Consider the following 19,369-nt stretch of genomic DNA (forward strand, 5'->3'; position numbering starts at 1 on the left):
TGGGAGAGAAGCCGTAGCCTGACGCATACGGGACACCGGTCTCTTGGGGATGGCTACTAAGGCCAGCCACAACACCATCTTCAAACAACAACACCTTGCAATGTACAGGGCCAGCGCCGACATGTATCCGGAAAGCCGCCATCTATCGCGTCTGTCGCCGCAAAGTTCGTCTCAACCTCCGAGGTTGGCAGTATCATTTTCTCTCAATCTTTTCGAGAGTTTGCATCGGCCTGGATAAGATGACAGAAGATGTTTCTCGAAAGCTGCAGCGGTCAAGTCTGCACCACCTATACTGCATCTCGCAATATGTTTATCCAGGGAAAGATTCTGTGAGCACACTGTCTGTTGTAGCTGCACTATATTCCTCGTGGTTACGATCACTCATCGGATTGGGCATGAGCCTCTTCCAGCCTAGCGAACTTGCGATGACAATTTAGTTGTTGAAAGCAACAGGCATTTACTACAAAGAAAGGGCCGGACTGGCGCCACATGAGTGTATTGATCACAATCCCCTTCTAATTGCCACGCGACGCCCTTGTCCTCATTCCAAATACCCGTACATGGCCAGGCTATCCTTTCATCAATCGTCGTAGCGACACTACTAATCTTCGCTTTAGGCATTCGTTCTTATTTTTGCATTGGTTCCGTTATTACTGATTGTTTTGAGTTGGGCCTAGAGTCGATTGATTACATGGTGACCTACTAGTGGCTGTGCCTGAGCCGGTAATATCTCCGTCGTTAATCACGGCAGCCGTGGTGAGTCTTCAACGTGATCGTGTAGAGGGCTACCTAGTAACGCTTCTATACTTGGGATAATGTTCGCAAACTGCTGAGAAGACCGAGTCACTATCCAGATCTCATACGGTAGGTATTGGTGATTTTGGCGATAGTAGTGTATGGCTTCATTGATATACCTCAATCATTTCCATCTCTCTCTCTCTCTCTCTCTCTCTCTCTGATAGCCTCATGACTGAGCTTCCGTGTACCTTGTACCGGCTCCTGTGCATAATTTTCCCTCCCCTTCCCTACGCAACGAGATATGTCCTTCACATGTCTCCATGTACTAAACCGCCCGGTCGGTTAATGCAGTTGTCTCTAGCATCGAAAGATACTTTCCTCGGTGGTATATGGGACAGGATGTCAGTTGCCGCTGCATCTGCATCTAGAAGCATCTTGCAGCCAAGCTCTGAATCTGAATTTGAGCAGGCACGGCAGGAAAAGACCACGACTTCCTACTCTAACAACCACAATGGATCGAAGGCTCTTGATGCGAGGTTGTGAGATAAGACGGTAATATACGCGCTTCCCGAGCCGAAAGAAATCTTCAGGTCTTTCGTAGTGTCCCACGATGATCACTGGAGGATCGATGGCAACTGCCGGGCTCCAACAACCTATTTGCCGAAGAAGTTCGCTGGTTTTGTTAATGGAGCTTTCTTCAGGGTACCAGTGCACTCGACTGAAGGCCCAGTCCTGGCGTTGGCGGTTCGATGGACGACGGCGCTAATTGTGGCATCAACGACTTCATCATGGAGACCAAGTCAGCTGCTTTGAACGGTTTCTGCATGACGCGATCCTGCACACTTTGTCAATATACGACTGCTGCTACAAATCTTCGGGTACTTACCGCTCCGGCAGCGATAGCCGTATCGATCTGTTCTTTGCGGACGTTCGCTGTGACAGCGATGACAGGCAACCGTTCGGAAGAGTACACCTGTTCTTTCTCCCTTTTCCGAATCTCGCGCATCGCACCAAGCCCATCAAGCACCGGCATCTCGAGGTCCATCAGCACGATGTCGAACGTTTCTCGTTCCAGTATTTCGAGAGCCTCTAGACCGTGGTTTGCGACTGAGACATGACATCCTGCTTTTTTGAGCTGCTTGCCGAGAACTTGCTGGTTGATGATGTTATCTTCCACCAACAGCACGTGCAGTTGTCGAGCCGCTGCCTCTTGTCCAACCTGTTGAAACATTTCTGTGAGGGTCCTGGGCTGCCATTCCACTCTTCGCGTTTTGACATAGAATCCGAATGTCGATCCCTGGCCCAGCATCGATGAGACGCCTATCTCACCACCTTGCTTCTCAGTGAGTTCTTTGGAGATGAACAAGCCTAGCCCACTACCTCCGTACTTGACGTGCGTCTTTACGTTTGCTTGTCGGAAACGCTCGAATATCTTGTGGATTTCCTTCTCTTTTAAGCCAATTCCTGAGTCTTTGACTGTAAACGCGAGGTAAATCTCTTCACCAGTACCCCAATCTGGGTTGCTGGTAACATCGCCGTCTTGCTTGCCCTCTGTTGCCCAGAACATATTTTTGGGAAAAAGATCACGAGGATCGGACGTGCTAGCACCGAAGCGGATGGAGATGTTTGGCTCTTCCGATGGCTTGACGAACTTGATCGCATTCGTTAGTAGATTGATGAAGACCTGAGTCACCCGAGACGGGTCCAAATAAAGGTGGTCAATGCCTAGGGCCAAGAAGGATTTGTCTGGTGTGATGTTGTAAGAGATTTTATTCGCCTTCAGCTCAGCCTGGAAGATGTTGACGATGGAGTCTACAAGCTTTGTGGGCTTGACTGCGACGGGCGTTATAGACAAGAGCATGGAGTCGAGCTTACTCAAGGTGAGTACGTCGTCGATGATACGTTTCTGGTGATTTGCACATTGCATGATGACGTTTGCGCTTTGTATGTTGTCATTCAGAGTATCGAGGCATGGTACGGGGATATCGGCGAGCTGAGTTTGGCACTCTTGGATCGCATTGGCAATTGCATCTGCGCAGTGGACGATGGCGCTCAACGGGTTTCGCATCTCGTGCGAGACTACATCAATGAAGGCTTCTTGCTGTCTCTTTGCTTCTCTTGCTTCAGCGGCTAATCGAGCTTGAAAATTCTGCGCCCAACACAGTCTACTGATGTCAGTCGTACAAGCCATTACACTGATGACACTTCCATGCTCGTCGCGATACGGGAAGGCTAGAACCTGGAGCTGGGCAGGCTCGGGATCGCCCGTCGGAGGCGTGTACATGCGCTTCAAACGCAAGTCGGCTGTAACGTGGTCGGCGCCTTTGAGCAGACGTTCCCAAACATCTTCAGCTTTTGCCCTATCATCATCGTGATAGGCTTCGAAAAACGCGAGGCCAAACGCATGATCTGAAGCGGATTTTCCAGCCAACTCATAATAGTGATCATTCGCCCAGAGCATCAAGCCGTCCAGAGAGACATGGCACATGCCGACCGACGCATGATCAATCAAGTGACGCAGCTTGAGATCGCTAAAAGCAAGATCAGCTTCCAGCTGCTCTTGACGTTTTCGGTTGGCTTCGCAATCGACGGCCGACGACACAATGCTCGAAACCATGTGACTCAGATCTCGAATGAACTGTTTACAAGTGTCGTCGTGTGGGCGGTAGGGGTTTGTACCAAACACGAGGTAGCCAAACAGGCGCGGTCCGCACATGATGGGGCTTATGACAATCTTCTTGGACGGCGCACCCCAGCCGCCCCAAGAGATAGCTAGGAATCGGTCGTCGTGTTCAATGATCGTCTGTTCTGTACCAGCTCGTCGCAGATCTGGAATCAACCCTTGCTCGCTATCGATGGTGGCTTCCTCAACGATGAGGCCATGTCCTTCTGAAAGCCCACTATGACCATGGAGCTTCAGTGTGTTGGAGCTTAGACTTTCGTCGATTCGGTAGAGCATGACCATGGGCACGTCGTTCGCATTCGTTTGGAGCGTGGTGAGGATGTGGGAGCAGACGGCGTCGACACACTGAGAGGGGACCGAGGCGAGTGTGTTTAGGCAGTTGGTGCGGCGGTCGGCGAGTTTTTGGCTCGTGATCTCGTAGCTGGTTGTGTCAGTTGAGGACCGAGCCCGGGGCTATTTGCGACTGAGACGGCCATGTTCTCCAAGTTGTCCATTCGACATAACTCACGTCGTGTTGATGAAGCCCTCGACAGCGCCTGGCATGCCTACTGGCACAAAACCCCCTGAAAAAAATGTCTCCTCTGTATACCCCTTTCGCTCGACCACTGTGGGATTCGCAGCGCTGTAGTTCACACCTGTGCCTGTCCGCTTGGCCTGTACAAAGTACTGACTAATGGACGGCCAGAGATCCGGATAGCCTTCCTGGAAGAGGGACCCCATGAGCTTCGGATGCAGGCCAGCGGCAAGAGGCGCATACGCCTCATTGTAGATGGCGGTAAGATTGGAGATGTCCCCCCACCAGAGGCAGGCTCCGCGTGAATCAGAAAGGACATAACTTGCAAACAGTCGCAGCGTCTGGCTCCACGTGCTGGTTGGTCCCAGGCTGGTACGCGACCAGTCCGTGTCGCGGAAGAATCGTATGTGATCCGTCTGAGGAAGCGCGGCCGTCCAGTCGTAAGCGCATCCATTGTCCTGGTGGTCGGGCGGGCTCATGGGAGGAGCTCCGAGGCCTTCGTCGTCCGGAGGAGGGGTGAGCATCTGCATTCGCCTGCTGATGCAGTTATGAAGGTGGCAAGAGAGACACCAAGTAGCTGCAGCATTCTCAAAAGAACCGGCGGTCGCGCAGACAAGACACGGCCAGAGCCTGGTTATTATCCTATGTCCATGCGATCCCTTGGTTTTGATTGACAGCGACGGTGCTTCTCTCGGCCAGAATTGGCGTCAGTTGGGGGGGTGGGCACGGGCTCCATCGAAGATGCAAGCCGCTCCCACAATGCCGATCTACCGCAGTCCGATCGCCTCACGCCACAATCACATGTCTTCAGTGTCGACCCTGTACCTCTGTCTGAACTCTATTGCCTACACAAGTCGACGCGCCCTGCGTTTGAATAAACGATACTTGGACGCTCACACAACAGCAAAACATGCCGTGTGTTGCCAAAGCAAAACTTGTCGTGCCGTGGGTATCATGGCGCCACAAGCGGGTGATCCTTTTGTTCATCGACCGATCACCAAGATTTGGGCCATGGGGGACAACAGGGGCGCCATGCCTCTACCATACAATTGGGCTGCTCCCGGGGTTTCGCAGCCTCGCCGAACGCACCTAGCCGCTAACCACCGTCCCACAGCGTTGAGGCTGAATACTAATCCAGCACCATAATCCACCCGCTCGTATAACATCTTCCCGAACGGACTATTTCCGACTCATAGCACTGCACCCTTCACCGTATTCAACGTAAATTTCACGCTTCTGTCATTTGACGTCCCATTGAAATGTTCATGGGTGCCTACAATACGCTCTCTCCCCTCCCCGACCATGTTAAGGAGCCACCGCCTTGCGATCTCGAATCGTGAGACCATGGGGATACAGCTGTTCGAAAGTCTTGGTTGAATCGTCTTCGCCCTCTAGCTTGGCGCGGAAACAGTACGGTTGGTCATCGCGATGAACAAGCTGATAGCTTCCTTCGTCGACCTTGCACCGCTGCACCGTACGCAACGTCCCGTCTGCCTCAATCACGAGCGTCGAGTGCCATGGCGTTGCGCCCAAAGCACCTTTTTCTTGCTGCGGAATGACAGCCATGGACAGCTTATCTTTACCGCCGGAATCGTGGATCGATAGACGGATGTAGGGTGTGCGTACGGCTGCCAGCGCAGCCGAGAACGCTTTCCAGCGACCCATCATCTCCTTTGCTGTGTTGGCGATGTTCGCTGCCTGGTCTTCTGGTGATAGCGCATTGTGCCGATCGTTGAAAGCCAAGTCCTGCTTGAGAAACTCGAGATACTTGGTATGCGTCATCTGCATATCGCTAGTGGATGTGTTGGCCATATCCGCTTCGAATTTTGGATCACCGAAACGCTGCTTGAGCTCTTTTCGAATATTTGCTGCATGCTCCAAGTAGTACTCTTTTGACTGAAAGTCTCCGGGATAATCGAGTAGATCCCAGAGTCGCAAAAAGCTAAGGTTCTGGAGCTTGTTGACCGCAGCTATTTCTCGCACCCCTTGTCCAAAGTTCCATACCGTCTCATCGGTTACTCCAAGCAGATCTGCTATCGTCAGTAATATACCAAGGCAAGAAGTCATTTCCCTTCAGCTCACCGTTGTATACGAGGCCATCGGATGTGATGTGGCATTCAGCGCCATGCTCATAAATCGCCTTGATTTTCTCGCACAGTCCATCCAGATGCTTCAGCGCAAGCTCCTCACCCAAATCCGGCAAGACACCCAGTACCTTGTCTTTTTGATTTGGCGATTTGAAAGGAAATCCAGGTAGTAGCATGCGAATTGGTTCTTTGCGCTCTACCTGTCCTGCAACAACAGGTAGGAACGTCTCGAACCCATCCCAAGCTCCAGTCCGCTCGTAATTCAGGCCGTACTGCTCAACGATCCTTAGAATTTCGGTTGCTTTTGCGTCTGCGCTGGTTGTATCGTCAGCGAAAGCCATGGTATTTGTCGCGTCCTCTGTGACGCAAAGCTACCTAGGTACGGTAGGCCTGCACGTTATATATAGTGTTCTGCTGTGTGTTGCACTTCAGCTCCTGTCGGGGCTGCATCCGAAAACAAGGCGTCCGCTGAGGCACAGCTGTAAGCACGCCTCAATTCGCGCCCGCTTGCTACGCCCGCGAAAGCTGAAAGTACGAGCCGACAAATCTGTGAAGATCTCAAGATGCATGTTTCTTATTACTACGCTACATTGTTGCGAAGCAAGCCCTTGTCCTTATGGAAATCGGATAATTAAGTCCATACGATTTGTTTTTCCCTTTTGCAAACGAGTCTTCAGCATTCCGGAATGTGTTGAAGCAACCTATTTGTGTTCCGCTCAGCCCTCCAGCCTCGGCGGCTCACAGCCCCCGCGGTGGCTAGCTGCAAGCGGCTAGCACACCAGCCCCCAAGCTTGCCTAGGCATGTATGTTCTCCTTCGATTTCCCCCTACCTTCCTTCCGACATGCATGTTAGCGGACTCTCATTACACGCCCAACAGCGGTCTTGACCGCGTACCACTTACTCCATAGGCTAATGTACGCTATAATTTCATTTTGCACAATCCAAGAGAAGCGCATGTAGCTGCGTTGGGCTGCAGCGTTCGTGGAGTTCGGCAATCACCTAGCGGGGCCATTACAAATCATTGATATACGCTTTCGGCAGACAACTGGTAGAAAGAAACGAACTGCTTCGGCTACTTGGAAGACACACATATGGTCTCGGTCTTATGGTCTTTATAAGGCGGCTGTATTACACAGCGTTGGTCTTTAGCGTTGGTTTATATACAATTGAAAAATCGTGGACTTGTATCCAGTAAGAAGACATCGCTCATTACCCTCTTACATTGATCTCTTCGTTACCATAATGCCCATTCTCATAACTGGCGCATCTGGGTGAGTGCGCTTCTATCAACCAAGTCTAACTTCGTAACTCTGATCTGATAGGTATCTCGGAGGCTCGCTCCTTGCACAGCTACGCAACACCACCCTTCCAGGAAATGAGACTGTATACGCCCTGGTTAGGTCTCAAGAACAGGCGGAGGCGGTAAAGCAATATGACGTACACCCTTTTCCTCTCGATTTGAAGGACGAGAAGAGTGTTACGAAGAGCATTGTAGATGCGCAGATCTTCGTCATCTACTTCCTTGTCGACGCTGTAAACTGCAATATGCAGATACCTCTGATCAAAGCTCTTGGAGAGGTTAAGAACCAGACTGGACGGGAAGTCCACTTTTTGCACACCAGCGGCGCAAAGATGTTTAGCGAGCATGCAGGAATGCCGACGGATAGAAGACTTCTTGACACCGATCCGGCGTTGTACGACCTTCAGAAAAGCTCCAAGTCTCCACATGACTTCTTCACCAAAGTAGGTTCTATACAAACAGCGAGTGTCCTCTTCACGTTTTGAACATGTTCACTTATGCAACTCTAGGCAGCGAACACAAACATTACCGTCATCGAAACGGCCGAGAAATACGGTGTTCGCAGCTACATATTTGTCCCATGTATTGTGTATGGCGAAGGGAAAGGCTTTGGAAACAAAATATCAATCCAAACCGTTGCCGTGGTCACAGCCGCAAAGGGTACTGGCATCGTGTACGATGTCAACCCAGAAAACCACGTGCGTGCAATCAGAAGAACATCCAGGCGACGATCAATATTCTGACAGTTCACTCAGACTTGGCCAGTATGCCATATCGACGATAACACAAAGCTTTATGTGAAGCTGCTGGAGAGCATTCTGAGTGACGAGAATCCCGAGTACGGCAAGAACGGGTATTATCTGGCTTCGTCTGGCAGTATAGCCTGGCACAACATATACGCCGCCATGGCAAAAGCACTTGCGAAACGTGGAATAATCAGTAGCCCCGATGTTCAGAGAGCAGATGATGCAGCGCTCGATAAGATGGCGCAGGCCCTGGGCTGCCCTGAAGATATGGTCGCGGTGCAGCTGGGTGGAAAGTAGGTTCTTATGCATCTTCACAAACGATGGCTTAGATGCTGACCTAGAACGTAGATGCACATTTGAAGCGAAGAGGGCCTACAATTTGGGCTGGAGGCCGGATCATGTGCCGGAGCATATCATCGAAGTGGCAGATGCCGAGGTCGAGCTTATATTGAACCATATAGAAGCGACCAGTGGTGAGATCACTAAGAGATAGGAGAAGGAGCCGGAAGAAATCTGTGGCTGTTATTCCCGGTACAAGCCATACCCACATTCCAGAATTGAAACACTCTTCTAATTGTCTCATCGCCACATCTACTTATTGATCTGCACCCACACCAAAGACTACCCAACTGACATCTATCCTCGACCAGATACAGCAGATTTACCTATCATATCCTCCAGCTCTGCCTTGGTATACCTTTGTTGTGGCTGCTGTAGTGTAGTGTTAGCCACATCCTTTGCCCTCGTGTGATCAATCAACTCACCTCAATGAACTTCGGCCCATCATACTCACGGCAAAACTTGACATACTCCGCCAGTGGACCCATGATTGTAGTGTCTACGTTCAGCGCTGGGCCACTCAGCGCAATATCCAAGTCATAAGCCAGCACAACGATTGGGCCTCGAAAGGGCAGTCCGAAGCTCTTGTTCTCAGCAAGCGCTCGCTCTCCATGAGTGTTGGCGTCGTAGTTGATTTGGACAAAGTACGGTAAGTACCGATTGTGGAAAGAGAGCTTCTTGATCTCTTGAGCGGGTACACCCGGGAAGTAATGTTCGAGGCCGCCTACCGTACCTTTTTCGTCGAACGCGAGAACGGAGAAGAGGGGCTTATGGAACTTCTCAGGGAAGTATAGGACACGTCGCAATGTTTCGCGCATAGGTTCCCGAGTAAAATTGACGTATTTCTTGCAAATGAGCTTGTGATGCATGTCCCAATCGTGCTTCTGACAAGCTGATGAGCAATAGCGGATGTTTTTGCACTTACTGCACTTGTTCTTCGCACCGGGTGCATGACAGGTAGCGCAGAGACCTGCGACATCGGTATCCGGAGGAGAGATCTGAACGTAATCTTCTAGCATAAGAGGATAGCCGAAGTCTTGAGACTTATATGGTGCAGTTGAAGACATGGTATCGGCCTGTGGAAAGAGCAGATATAAGGGAAATGCCAGAACTCGGGATACTGCGGACGTTGGGATGTACAAGGTAGCTTAAATCAAGATACCATGAAGGCGATAGTAAAGTAAATAAGTAGGATCGAAGGAAGCTAATGAAACTAGTGTGAGTTGTAACGCATATGTGACAAGGTCAAAGGACCTCATGTCGCTCCCGAAGTGTACACCTTTACCTGGAACGGGCAATAAAAGTCCAGGCAATCTCAATACGGGTGATAGAGCCACTGCGATGGATGAAAGAAGACGTCGAAATCCACACCGCCAAACACACCAATCGCCGGGAAGAGGTCGCACTCTCCTCTCAGCCCTGTGTTACCTCCCTCGCTCCTGACATCGAGCTCCTCATTGCCATCCCAGCCGCCTTCCTTCACTCCGTTGCGTGTGAAGAAAACATCGATATCCAACATCCTTCCCTGCTGCGAATCTTCATACGAGGGTGGGTTCCGGGGAACTGAGAAGGTTATACCGATACCCACGGTATCACCGGGCTTGAAAGCTGAGGTGAAGTCGATGCCGCCCCATGCATCGTTGACATACTTCCTCCCGTCATCGCCATGCACACCAAGACTGGCACGCTCCCAGCCTGGTAGACGAAACGTGGGGTACGGTGGTGCGACAAAGCCTATCGCGATGCCAGCGTCTGCTTCCGAAAGCGAGATGCCACCGCGGCCTATGCCGATGACTTTGAGTTCGAAATAGATAGTCTTGGGGCGCTGCGTGTTGAGCGGTGAGTCCCAGAATACGCTGTACATGGGTAGATTAGTGAGGATGCTAGAGTCTCTGCACTTGGCGTGGGTGCGACATCGCCAGTGCCCGGCTTGAGGTTGAGGGAGCAGATCGCCCAGGTAAGATGGCGCCTTCAGCAAAGCGAGCTGACCGTTCTGAATCGCAGCATGAGTGCTAGGCTGGAGGTTTTGTGGTGGCCATAAGGGGTTCATGTTCGTCCAAGCCAAGGCACGATCACCTTCCTCGGCAGACGCGTTGGCAGTAGGGGAACTGTCGTAGCCCATTGACGGTGGGGGAGGCAGAAGTGAAGTTTCAGGGATAACGGTCCAATCATGGTATGGCGGAGGATCCCAACTAGGAGGCGGTTGCTGCGGGTACGAAGGAGGCGGTCCTGCCGGAGGTGCGTAGCTTGAGGACTCGTGTTTAGGCGGAGGTCCGGGAGGAGCCGTGTACGACGGAGATCCGTGACTTGGTGGCGGTCCTGGGGGTGCAGAGTACTCAGACTTGGATGTCGGAGCCTGGTTTGGTGGCGGGCCAGGAGGGGCCTGGTATTTTTCCGTTGGCGCTACGTTGTGTTGCCGTTCTTGAGGCGAGTTGTAATAGGGGTTGTTCGAGTTTTGGTTATGGTCATCCGTCCCGTATGAAGGCCTTGAGGAACTGTCATCACCCTTGATCTTGTCTTTCAACTTCTTGAACATGATGGCTCTGAAGACCAGGTGTGCACCGGGAGTAAGTATCTAGTTTTAGCTTTCAAGTGGGTGGTAAAGATTTGACAGGTTCTTGATCAGTGTTGTCACTGCTGTGACACTGCTGTGACACTACGAGGAAAACGGGTGCAGTTCAATGATGATGTATGAATGTTGGCTGGTTGTGGCTGTGCATGCGTGAACAAACATGTTGCTGTCATCTAGCCTTCTACGTCATCGCGGCTTGGCGGAGGCCTGAGCCCAAATCTCGGTCGTAATGTTCACGCTTCAAATACACCGTGCGTGACCGGGGTAGAAGTGTTGGCACCATATTCCTAGGTCATGCCTCAGTTGCATACCTTCCAGCAGCAGCCTTTCCCTTAATCCGCCCTTCTAAGAATTTCACTGGAACCTCGACTTCGACATCTCTCAGCCAATCGCCCATGCCTTTCGCGAAAGCATCCAACCTACTACTCCCGCTGACGCCCCGACCCAACACCCCATAGACCACAAAATGTACCGCCATGATAGCCTCAAACTCAACTCTTTCAACAAAGAAGCTGTCGTTCCAACTTTCTCCAAACATTTCCTTGAGTTTAGGGATGGTAAGAAAACTGCGGAGCCAGTTCCAGGTTTCGGCATAGAGAGGCGATGCGTGTGAGTAAGAGGATGGTAGGCTGGTGGGTACGAAAAATCCAATGTTTGCGTTGCCGCCTTTGTCGCCTGAGCGGGCGAGCACCACGTCTCCTAATCGTGCACGCGTTGTTGGACCAAAAGACTGAACCTCCACTGGATTCGTAGTCTCGTAACTTTGCCGCTTCCCGATGTCCTCAAACTTTGGTGGCGGCGTGGTCATCAGTGTCCTTGTCTCACCAGATCCGAGCATGTTGATCGCTGTTTTGAGTTTGGTTTGCGGCCAAATCGCCGGGTAAAAGGACAGGTACGGTTTCGGTATCGCAGTGCGATGGTCCATCGTACTATGGAATCCCGAGTAATGTTGCATCGCAAAGTCGGCCAGCAAGCTCGCTAGGCCCAGGCTCACGCTTAGATCACTAGTTTCAGCAAAGATCCGACAATACGATGTACTTCGCAGCTGACTCTTTGGGTTGGCTTCTGGTACGCCTATGCGCTGAAATTCCAGGATGTCGAAACTGTCGAGTATACCCTTCTGTTTGAGACCGAATTTGATCATACGCTCCCATAGGTCGAACTTCTCATTGGTTGCGTACCCAGTTGCATTGACGACAATCTCAGACTGGTACCCTGCTTGGTAGAAGATGGCGAGCTTGGTAGTAGGTGGAGGCGGTCCGCCTTTGATGCCCCACACGCGGACTCTATCCAGAGGTTAGCGATCCTGCTGTGGTCAAGGATATCGATGATAAGAGATATTCGGACGTACCTGTTTTTGTCCTCAGCTTTAACCTGTACCTTGTCCAGAATCGCCTTGACGTCGCTATTCAGGTATACGTTCCCTTGCAACTCGTATAGAAGCTGACATTTGACAGTATCCTCAGTAACAAAGCCTTTCCTGGCTTCGTGTTTCGTAATCACACAAGTACCATCCTTTTCGATCTCTGCAATACCGAAAGTGAGATCGTAAAGCTCGTCCAAAGGATACTCATAAAATCCCGCGAAGTTGGAGCCCGTCACGTAACCACTACATTCGATAAGATGACCCGCAATCAGCGCTCCAGCGAGTGCATCGAAATCAGTGTCGTGCCACGAGTACCAGTACCACGCGGCACCGATGACGGGACTGGCGTCTGCGACACGACCGGCGATGATGAGGTCTGCGCCTTCTTCAAGGCCTTTCACAATTTCGCGAGCTCCGAGATAGACGTGGGCGCTTACAATCGGCTTGTCACTCTTAAGAATATCGAGTGCGTGCTCCACGACTGTCACCTCGCTGTTGTCAGAATCCAGGTGTGGTGGCAAACCCTTCTTTTTGACGTCTTTCATCTCATCAATCAAGTTATCACCGGACACATACGCCACCGTCAAGTCATAGCCTTTACTCTTGACCTAATCATACGTGAGTAAACGTTGCACTAGATGTCCAGGATGAGGAACGCAGACTCACGAGTTCTTGTACCTTCTCCGCCAGACCCTTGGGGTTATGCGCACCGCCATTAATAACGACCTTGGTTCTCTTCTTATTCAGCAGATCGATGGTCTGTTCGATACCATCCCAAGCTGTCTTTTCCCACCCAGGATGCTTGCCCTCTGCATATGCCTGGGCGTTTTCTGCAATGTTGACCTCGGCAAGATAGTCCCCTGTGATGAAATCCGTGTCCCCCAATTCCGCTTGGTAGCGCATATGGTACCCTGGGTCGCCTGGGACGTGTCAGTTTGAGATTGAGGCAATGCACAAGGTCAGTGTCACCTTTGTATCCCGAGCAGTTCGCTATCCGTACTGGACGGGTCCCCCGTTGTGTGGTCCATCTACTGCTATAATTTGATGACATGATTTTCCGTATTCGCAGTCAAGATTAGACTCGAAATTGATACTTCCTCTTCTGAAAGCTCCACTTAATTGCCGGCCCTTTTGATGTTCTAACTTTGTGCGACAAGTTCGTTTTGTGGTACGCACGAAATGGTTGTATATGTTGTTTAGGGTCGCAACAACGGCATATAACCTTGGAAGCCTATGCAGGGCTGAGGTCCGATACTGTAGCAACACAAGTCCCATTTAAGCCATCTCGTCAAACGTTCTGAATGCAATACCATATTCTCTTCCCAAGATGACCCTAGATGCGGGGTGATACCCCACCTTGGACGACTCGACTAGTTCGATCTACCGAGGACCGAATCGGATACCCCCATCGTTAGCGAAGTGCAATGTACACTCATCTATCGTGATCGACAATGCTTCGATGTCATAGCCGACGACTAGGGCCTTGTAGTACGATGTGACTGGTGAGTCAGTTGGCGTAGTTTGCGCTTTCTCTCGTACGAGACCCGAAGAATGATCGATCCGAGTGGGTCACAATTCGGGTATGTGAGAACAATAAAGCTCTCAGTACCCGCATGTCGTAGCTCTGCCTTCAGATTTCTCAAACCCAATCCAGACCACCGAATTCATCATGACGATCAACGGGACGAACGGGCATACCAATGGCCTGAACAACGCTACCAAAGACAGGTCCGAAAGCTACTCTGTTCCTAACGAGACGCAACGCATATTCGACAATGGCATACTCGATAACCCTCTGATCGCACCGACACTCCCCGCAGAGATCGCAGAATGCGCGAGTAAGGTCCAGTTCAAGGGCACATCTAAGCCCAGTATACCGATCAACTGGCGCTTCGCCGAAAGTATCTCAGCACTCAAAGGGCTAGAAGCGGCCATGATCAATGTCCTCCTGAAGAGAAAATATGGCATGGAACCACAGGAAGCGATTATAGATACGTAAGTTGCTGAAATGGGATCTCCGTTGTAAATGGATGCTTTTCCAAGTAGCTAACGCGTGTCGATCAACCAAGCGACCATGCACAGCTCTTCTTCATGTCGATCCTACTCAACGTTATCGACCCAGAAGGCGAGAAGATCGAATTCTTGACCAAACCATTTGCCAAGGGTTCGAGCGCATACAACAAGTACTTCAAGAACTGTGATAAGCATGATGGAAGTAAGAGCACATACCGTGTAGCGGCTACGAACATTTATCGATGCAAAGATGGGAGGTACTTCCATTTGCACGGCTCCATGAATCCTGGACCAACCCAGGACAGTATCGGATTGCCGTATGACAAGGAGTTGTCCGAAAAAGAAGAGCCCTGGACCCCCTACGAGGAGAAGTTGGCGCAAATAGATTCCAGCGAGATGCAGAAGTTGGCGTCGGATGTGTACAAGCAAGCTGGTACAATCTGTTTGACAACTGAGGAGTACAAAAATAGCGAGCATGGTAAAGCAAATGCTCATGTCGGCCTCTACGAAGTCCATGATATCAAGAACGAGAAGCAGCCAGCGTACTGGTGGCCAGATAGCCCAGAGACGAGTGCAACGAGGCCACTCGCAGGGCTCAAAGTAGTCGATCTGACCCGCGTCATCGCCGCGCCAGCTCTGACAAGAGGTCTTGCCGAGCTCGGTGCGTCGGTGATGAGAGTAACAGCAGAGCACATTACCGACATGTCCATGCTACACGTCGATCTCAATTGGGGGAAATGGAACGCGCATCTTGATTTCCGCGAGGAAGAGGACCGAGAAAAGCTTCGTGCATTGGTTCGAGATGCTGATGTAGTGGTACAGGGCTATCGGCCTGGTGTACTGGACAAATATGGCTTTTCGCCAGAAGGCTTACTGGACCTGACGAAAGACCGCGAGCGTGGTCTGATCGTTGTGCGGGAAAACTGCTATGGCTGGTATGGACCTTGGTCGTATCGCAGCGGTTGGCAACAGATTTCCGATGCTTGCTGTGGCGTATCAATGGAGTTTGGACGAGCTATGGGCAACGACGAGCCTGTCACGCCTGTCTTCCCCAATAGCGACTTCTGCACCGGTACGTCTGGAGTAATTGGGGTGCTGAATGCACTACTTCGAAGAGGCGCTGAAGGAGGTTCCTACAAAGTCGATGTAAGTTGTTCCTCTAGTCCTGTAGCATTATTGATACAAACCGGTGCAGGTCGCATTGAACTACTACTCCCAATGGCTCGTAAACAGCGTCGGCACTTACCCCAAAGACGTCTGGGAAGAAGTCTGGACACGCAACAGACGCCAGGTATTCCGCCACTACCACAACATGCAGTATACGTTGCCGCACTATATGAGGATGTTGGCTGAGAACTCGGGATCTGTGCTCTTCAACCCAGACTTCTTCGAGGTTCGACACGCAGGTGCAATTGGAAAAGACGTGAAAGGCGTTAAGCCTGTCATTCAGTACCCACAGGGGAACGTCAAGCTCCGGTACAACGTAGGGACGCGAGGAAACGGTGTAGACCAGCCGGTGTGGCCGAAGGATCTGATGACTGAGGTCGTTGCGTAATGAGTCATCCCGAGGTCGTCTACGATCTAAGAATAGCACAGTATGATCAAAACACAACCATCCATCTCTGAAAATGAAGACAGTAAATTGTGTAGCATCTTCTCGTACGCTGGTAGATGTGAGATGTAGTCGGCGCGAGGAACCCCGAGATGTCGACGCGAGAAAGACGCGCTAATCGGATATGTCTACGCGTTTTCACGCGCATCTGTCTCGGGCGAAATCTTACCTGGGACTCTCTGCTCCATGGACGAATAATGATCACACCCAGACCTTCGACCTCCGGATACGAAGTGGGAAGTATGCGACTGCATGAGTCAAAATCATACCATCTCCACCACTATGCGAAAAACCTTAGAATCAAACACTAAGCATCATTGACTCACACCCTATTCAACATCGCTTTCTCCGTACAATCCAAGACTACTCAACCCTATAAATGCCTTTGCCAAGGGGTTATCACAGGAACTTATAACAGGTATTCTCTTGGTTCAACACGGTCATGGAAACCCTCATTCACACCCAGCGCTTGACCCTCCTCCGCCTAACAGACACATCATCCATATCCTCGCCACACGTCCACCTCTTCCACGAGAACTGGTCCAACCGCGATGCCACAGGATGGAGCCTCCGCGGACCCACGCACTCCTTGGAAGAAAGCTATGAATGGATGAAAGAGCAACTAGCACCACCACCACCGGGGATCGATAGCATGTTTTACTCTGTGTTTGTAACACCCGATCCTTCGAATTCGACTCTGGCAAGCAATCATGATGAGCATGGCGATGGGATTGGGTTAGGAGAGCACGTAGGCAGTATAAGCCTACGTCTTCAGCCCAGCGGTCCCTCGATCCCTCTCCCGCCTCCATCAACGGAACATCCACACTCATCAACTCAGAACATGAGGGTGTTGGGATACGCCTTTTTCCCCTCAGCACGCGGGAAGGGATACGCGACGGAAGCGGGTCACGCGCTGTTGAACGCTTATGCTGCTTTTGTGTCTTTGTCGTCGGCAGCGCAAAAAGACAACAGCCAAGAAGGAAATGGGGTAGGGAAATCGTATGTCGAAGCAGCAGTAGATGAAGACAATCCCGGGAGCATCAAAGTGCTGGAGAAACTCGGATTCGAGAAGCTGGGCTGGAAGCATGAGGAGGAGAAGGTGTTTCTGAACGGAGCATGGAGGGGGCCTGGGTACTGGGTATATGGTATGTTTGTTTGAATACAAAGGATCTTAAGGCTGGAAAAGGCAAATATAAGTGTGAGGAGAAAGATACGCAGACAAAGAATATGCCATACTTTCTGAATTTCATCCTCACGAACAAAACCTGGTTATACACTACAGCTACCTCACCACTCAGCGACCTCGCCTGGCTTGGGCGCTGTCGCACGAACGACCTTGTCACAGTTGAGCAAGCAAAGAGGGTCGAAAGCCTTCTTGAGCTGCCTCATCGCGTCAACGGTATCTTGGCCTAATTCATGTGGCAGGTAGTCTCTCTTGACGAGACCGACGCCGTGTTCCCCTGTGGCTGTGCCTTCGAGTTCGATGGCGCGCTTGACCATTTCGTGGACAAGGTGAGACGCCTTCTCGTAGTCGCGGTTGCGATTATATAAGATGATGGCTATAACATGTATGAGCAAAATCTGCATAAGAGTAAGAAAAATAGAGAGTGCTTACAGTGGAAGTTTCCATCTCCAACGTGTCCTACGATACTAGCTAGTAGGCCGCTCTGCCGGATCTTTTCTTTGGTATCTTCGATGATTTGAGGGAGCTTAGAGATCGGCACAGCAACATCTGTGGTCCAAACTGCCATGTCGGGATCACCTTCGCTCTTGGCCATGACACTCCATAATGCCTCCTTTCGCGCTTGCCAGAGGTCTTCTTTCTCTTGTTCAGATTTGGCGAATTCAAAGCTGACAGAGCCGGATTTCTTAGCCATGCCTTGCACCTGACTAACTTGTTCCTTGACAGAACTTTGAGTACCGGCAAACTTGAAGAAGAGCGTCGGCGCATTCTTCCAAGTCTTGGAAGTTTGCCCCGCGTCGTTGATGCACTGCATCTGAACATCGTCAAGGATCTCTATGGCGGCGATAGGTACACCCGCGCCAACAACTTTGAAGACGCAATCTGCTGCAGCACGAATAGACGGGAAGGCGCATACGGCGACACTGGTGTGTTGTGGTTTTACAGTCACCTTGAGCGTAGCTTCTGTGACGAGGCCCAATGTGCCCTCGCTACCTATGAACATGCGCGTGAGGTCGTATCCGGCAGAAGACTTCCGTGGGCGTTGTCGTGTCTTGATAACAGTTCCATCAGCTAGGACCACGGTGAGCGATATCACCCAATCCTTCATTGTGCCATAGCGATAGGAATTTGTGCCAGAGCATCCTGTCCCGACCATGCCGCCGATCATTGCGCCTGGACCAGGGTCGGGAGGGAAGAACAAGCCTTCCTTTGAAAGCTCCTCGTTGAGAAGTTCCCAGCCCACCGCAGGTTGGACGACGACGTCCAAGTCGTCCTTGTGTAGTTTCAAAATCTTGTCCATGCGGCTGAAGTCGATGCATACACCACCCCTTGTTGCAGCAAAGTGACCCTCTAAACTTGTGCCTCCACTATACGGAGTGACTGGGATCTTGCGCTCGTGGCAGACCTTCATGATCGCGCTGACGTCTTCCGTACTGCCAGGCTTCACGACGCAGAATGGGACATCGCCCGGCTGGGCAGGATGCGAAGACCACGAGGATCCGCTGTGCGACTCTAGATCATTCTTGTCCTGCGTAATATTCTCCCTGCCGACAATGTCGCGCAAATCTATCCAAGCTGCCTCCATGTTCGCTTCTGAGATGTTGTGCTTGGGAGGGTTCAAGGGATCGAGGACTGCGGTCGAGTTTGTGTCTGGCTTCCGTGGAATCTTTTGGCCGTAGTAGTAGCCTATACCCGCTGTACAAATACACACTAGTCAATCGTCAGCATGCGCTATGCATTTGAGGTGTATGGACTCGAGTACAGAATAGTGTCGCAAAGAATTGTCCTCTAGCCGTTCTTGTCTGCAACGCCTGAATCTCAATCTGCTCCGCCTTCTCTTTCTGGATACGCTCATAAATACTCTCCGTAAGCTGGAGGTAGAATGGCTTCTCGTCGTCCCTGCCCATCCTCTTCTTTTCGCTCGCCCATCGTCTCTGCGTTATTCTTCCCATTCCCGCACCAACTCCGCATTCCCGCCATAGCGCCCCGCCCCTGGCAGCCCGTAGGGCGAGTGAGCCTCGTGGTAGGCTTCGTAAAGGCATTGCGGTTATAACTGAGGCTGACTCATGTCGTAGTCGACGCGGCGACAATTGCGGGCAAAGCTTTGCCTGTGAGCCGAACGATGATGATGCGCGGGTAAATCCCGGACTTAAGACGCCGCCAAGAGTTGTACATGCACGTCGTAGCCAGTGAGAGGAAACTCATCGTGTGGTGG

General features: G+C 51.3%; 8 protein-coding genes across 8 annotated transcripts; 2 read left to right on the forward strand and 6 right to left on the reverse strand.

Annotated features, from left to right (window-relative positions):
- Positions 1-1,435: 1,435 nt before the first annotated feature.
- ACET3X_006874 (uncharacterized protein) lies at positions 1,436-4,465 on the reverse strand (the record flags this gene model as incomplete). The annotated part of the gene is made up of 3 exons (XM_069453052.1): positions 1,436-1,573; positions 1,625-3,842; positions 3,930-4,465. The coding sequence occupies 3 exons, from the start codon at positions 4,463-4,465 to the stop codon at positions 1,436-1,438; spliced, it is 2,892 nt and encodes a 963-aa protein (XP_069305642.1).
- A 775-nt stretch (positions 4,466-5,240) lies between these two features.
- On the reverse strand, positions 5,241-6,363 carry ACET3X_006875 (uncharacterized protein; the record flags this gene model as incomplete). The annotated part of the gene is made up of 2 exons (XM_069453053.1): positions 5,241-5,965; positions 6,018-6,363. The coding sequence occupies 2 exons, from the start codon at positions 6,361-6,363 to the stop codon at positions 5,241-5,243; spliced, it is 1,071 nt and encodes a 356-aa protein (XP_069305643.1).
- A 902-nt stretch (positions 6,364-7,265) lies between these two features.
- ACET3X_006876 (uncharacterized protein) lies at positions 7,266-8,562 on the forward strand (the record flags this gene model as incomplete). The annotated part of the gene is made up of 5 exons (XM_069453054.1): positions 7,266-7,294; positions 7,346-7,766; positions 7,833-8,021; positions 8,079-8,362; positions 8,418-8,562. The coding sequence occupies 5 exons, from the start codon at positions 7,266-7,268 to the stop codon at positions 8,560-8,562; spliced, it is 1,068 nt and encodes a 355-aa protein (XP_069305644.1).
- A 143-nt stretch (positions 8,563-8,705) lies between these two features.
- ACET3X_006877 (uncharacterized protein) lies at positions 8,706-9,475 on the reverse strand (the record flags this gene model as incomplete). Its single annotated transcript, XM_069453056.1, has 2 exons — positions 8,706-8,780; positions 8,834-9,475. 2 exons carry the CDS (start codon positions 9,473-9,475, stop codon positions 8,706-8,708), a joined length of 717 nt encoding a protein of 238 aa, XP_069305645.1.
- A 248-nt stretch (positions 9,476-9,723) lies between these two features.
- On the reverse strand, positions 9,724-10,944 carry ACET3X_006878 (uncharacterized protein; the record flags this gene model as incomplete). Its single annotated transcript, XM_069453057.1, has 1 exon — positions 9,724-10,944. The coding sequence occupies one exon, from the start codon at positions 10,942-10,944 to the stop codon at positions 9,724-9,726; it is 1,221 nt and encodes a 406-aa protein (XP_069305646.1).
- A 1,026-nt stretch (positions 10,945-11,970) lies between these two features.
- Positions 11,971-13,397, reverse strand: ACET3X_006879 (uncharacterized protein; the record flags this gene model as incomplete). Its single annotated transcript, XM_069453058.1, has 5 exons — positions 11,971-11,975; positions 12,031-12,266; positions 12,332-12,954; positions 13,013-13,266; positions 13,316-13,397. 5 exons carry the CDS (start codon positions 13,395-13,397, stop codon positions 11,971-11,973), a joined length of 1,200 nt encoding a protein of 399 aa, XP_069305647.1.
- Positions 13,398-14,015: 618 nt separating this feature from the next.
- On the forward strand, positions 14,016-15,914 carry ACET3X_006880 (uncharacterized protein; the record flags this gene model as incomplete). Its single annotated transcript, XM_069453059.1, has 3 exons — positions 14,016-14,341; positions 14,416-15,505; positions 15,555-15,914. The coding sequence occupies 3 exons, from the start codon at positions 14,016-14,018 to the stop codon at positions 15,912-15,914; spliced, it is 1,776 nt and encodes a 591-aa protein (XP_069305648.1).
- A 481-nt stretch (positions 15,915-16,395) lies between these two features.
- ACET3X_006881 (uncharacterized protein) lies at positions 16,396-19,257 on the reverse strand. The gene is made up of 3 exons (XM_069453060.1): positions 18,917-19,257; positions 17,587-18,864; positions 16,396-17,530 (listed from the first exon to the last, which is right to left on the reverse strand). Exons 1-3 carry the CDS (start codon positions 19,194-19,196, stop codon positions 17,259-17,261), a joined length of 1,830 nt encoding a protein of 609 aa, XP_069305649.1. The 5' UTR covers positions 19,197-19,257; the 3' UTR covers positions 16,396-17,258.
- Between the last annotated feature and the right edge of the window lie 112 nt (positions 19,258-19,369).

Source organism: Alternaria dauci, chromosome 6 (genome assembly GCF_042100115.1).
Source record: "Alternaria dauci strain A2016 chromosome 6, whole genome shotgun sequence".
NCBI classification, from domain to species: domain Eukaryota; kingdom Fungi; phylum Ascomycota; class Dothideomycetes; order Pleosporales; family Pleosporaceae; genus Alternaria; species Alternaria dauci.

Bases quoted from the DNA above. Each gene is read 5' to 3' on its own strand.
- ACET3X_006881 (XM_069453060.1), bottom strand. From the start codon at position 19,196: ATGCCTTTACGAAGCCTACCACGAGGCTCACTCGCCCTACGGGCTGCC. The intron at 18,865-18,916 runs GTACTCGAGTCC...ACGATTGACTAG, and splicing joins ATTCTTTGCGACACTATTCT to TGTGTATTTGTACAGCGGGT. The intron at 17,531-17,586 runs GTAAGCACTCTC...TACATGTTATAG, and splicing joins TGGAGATGGAAACTTCCACT to CCATCATCTTATATAATCGC.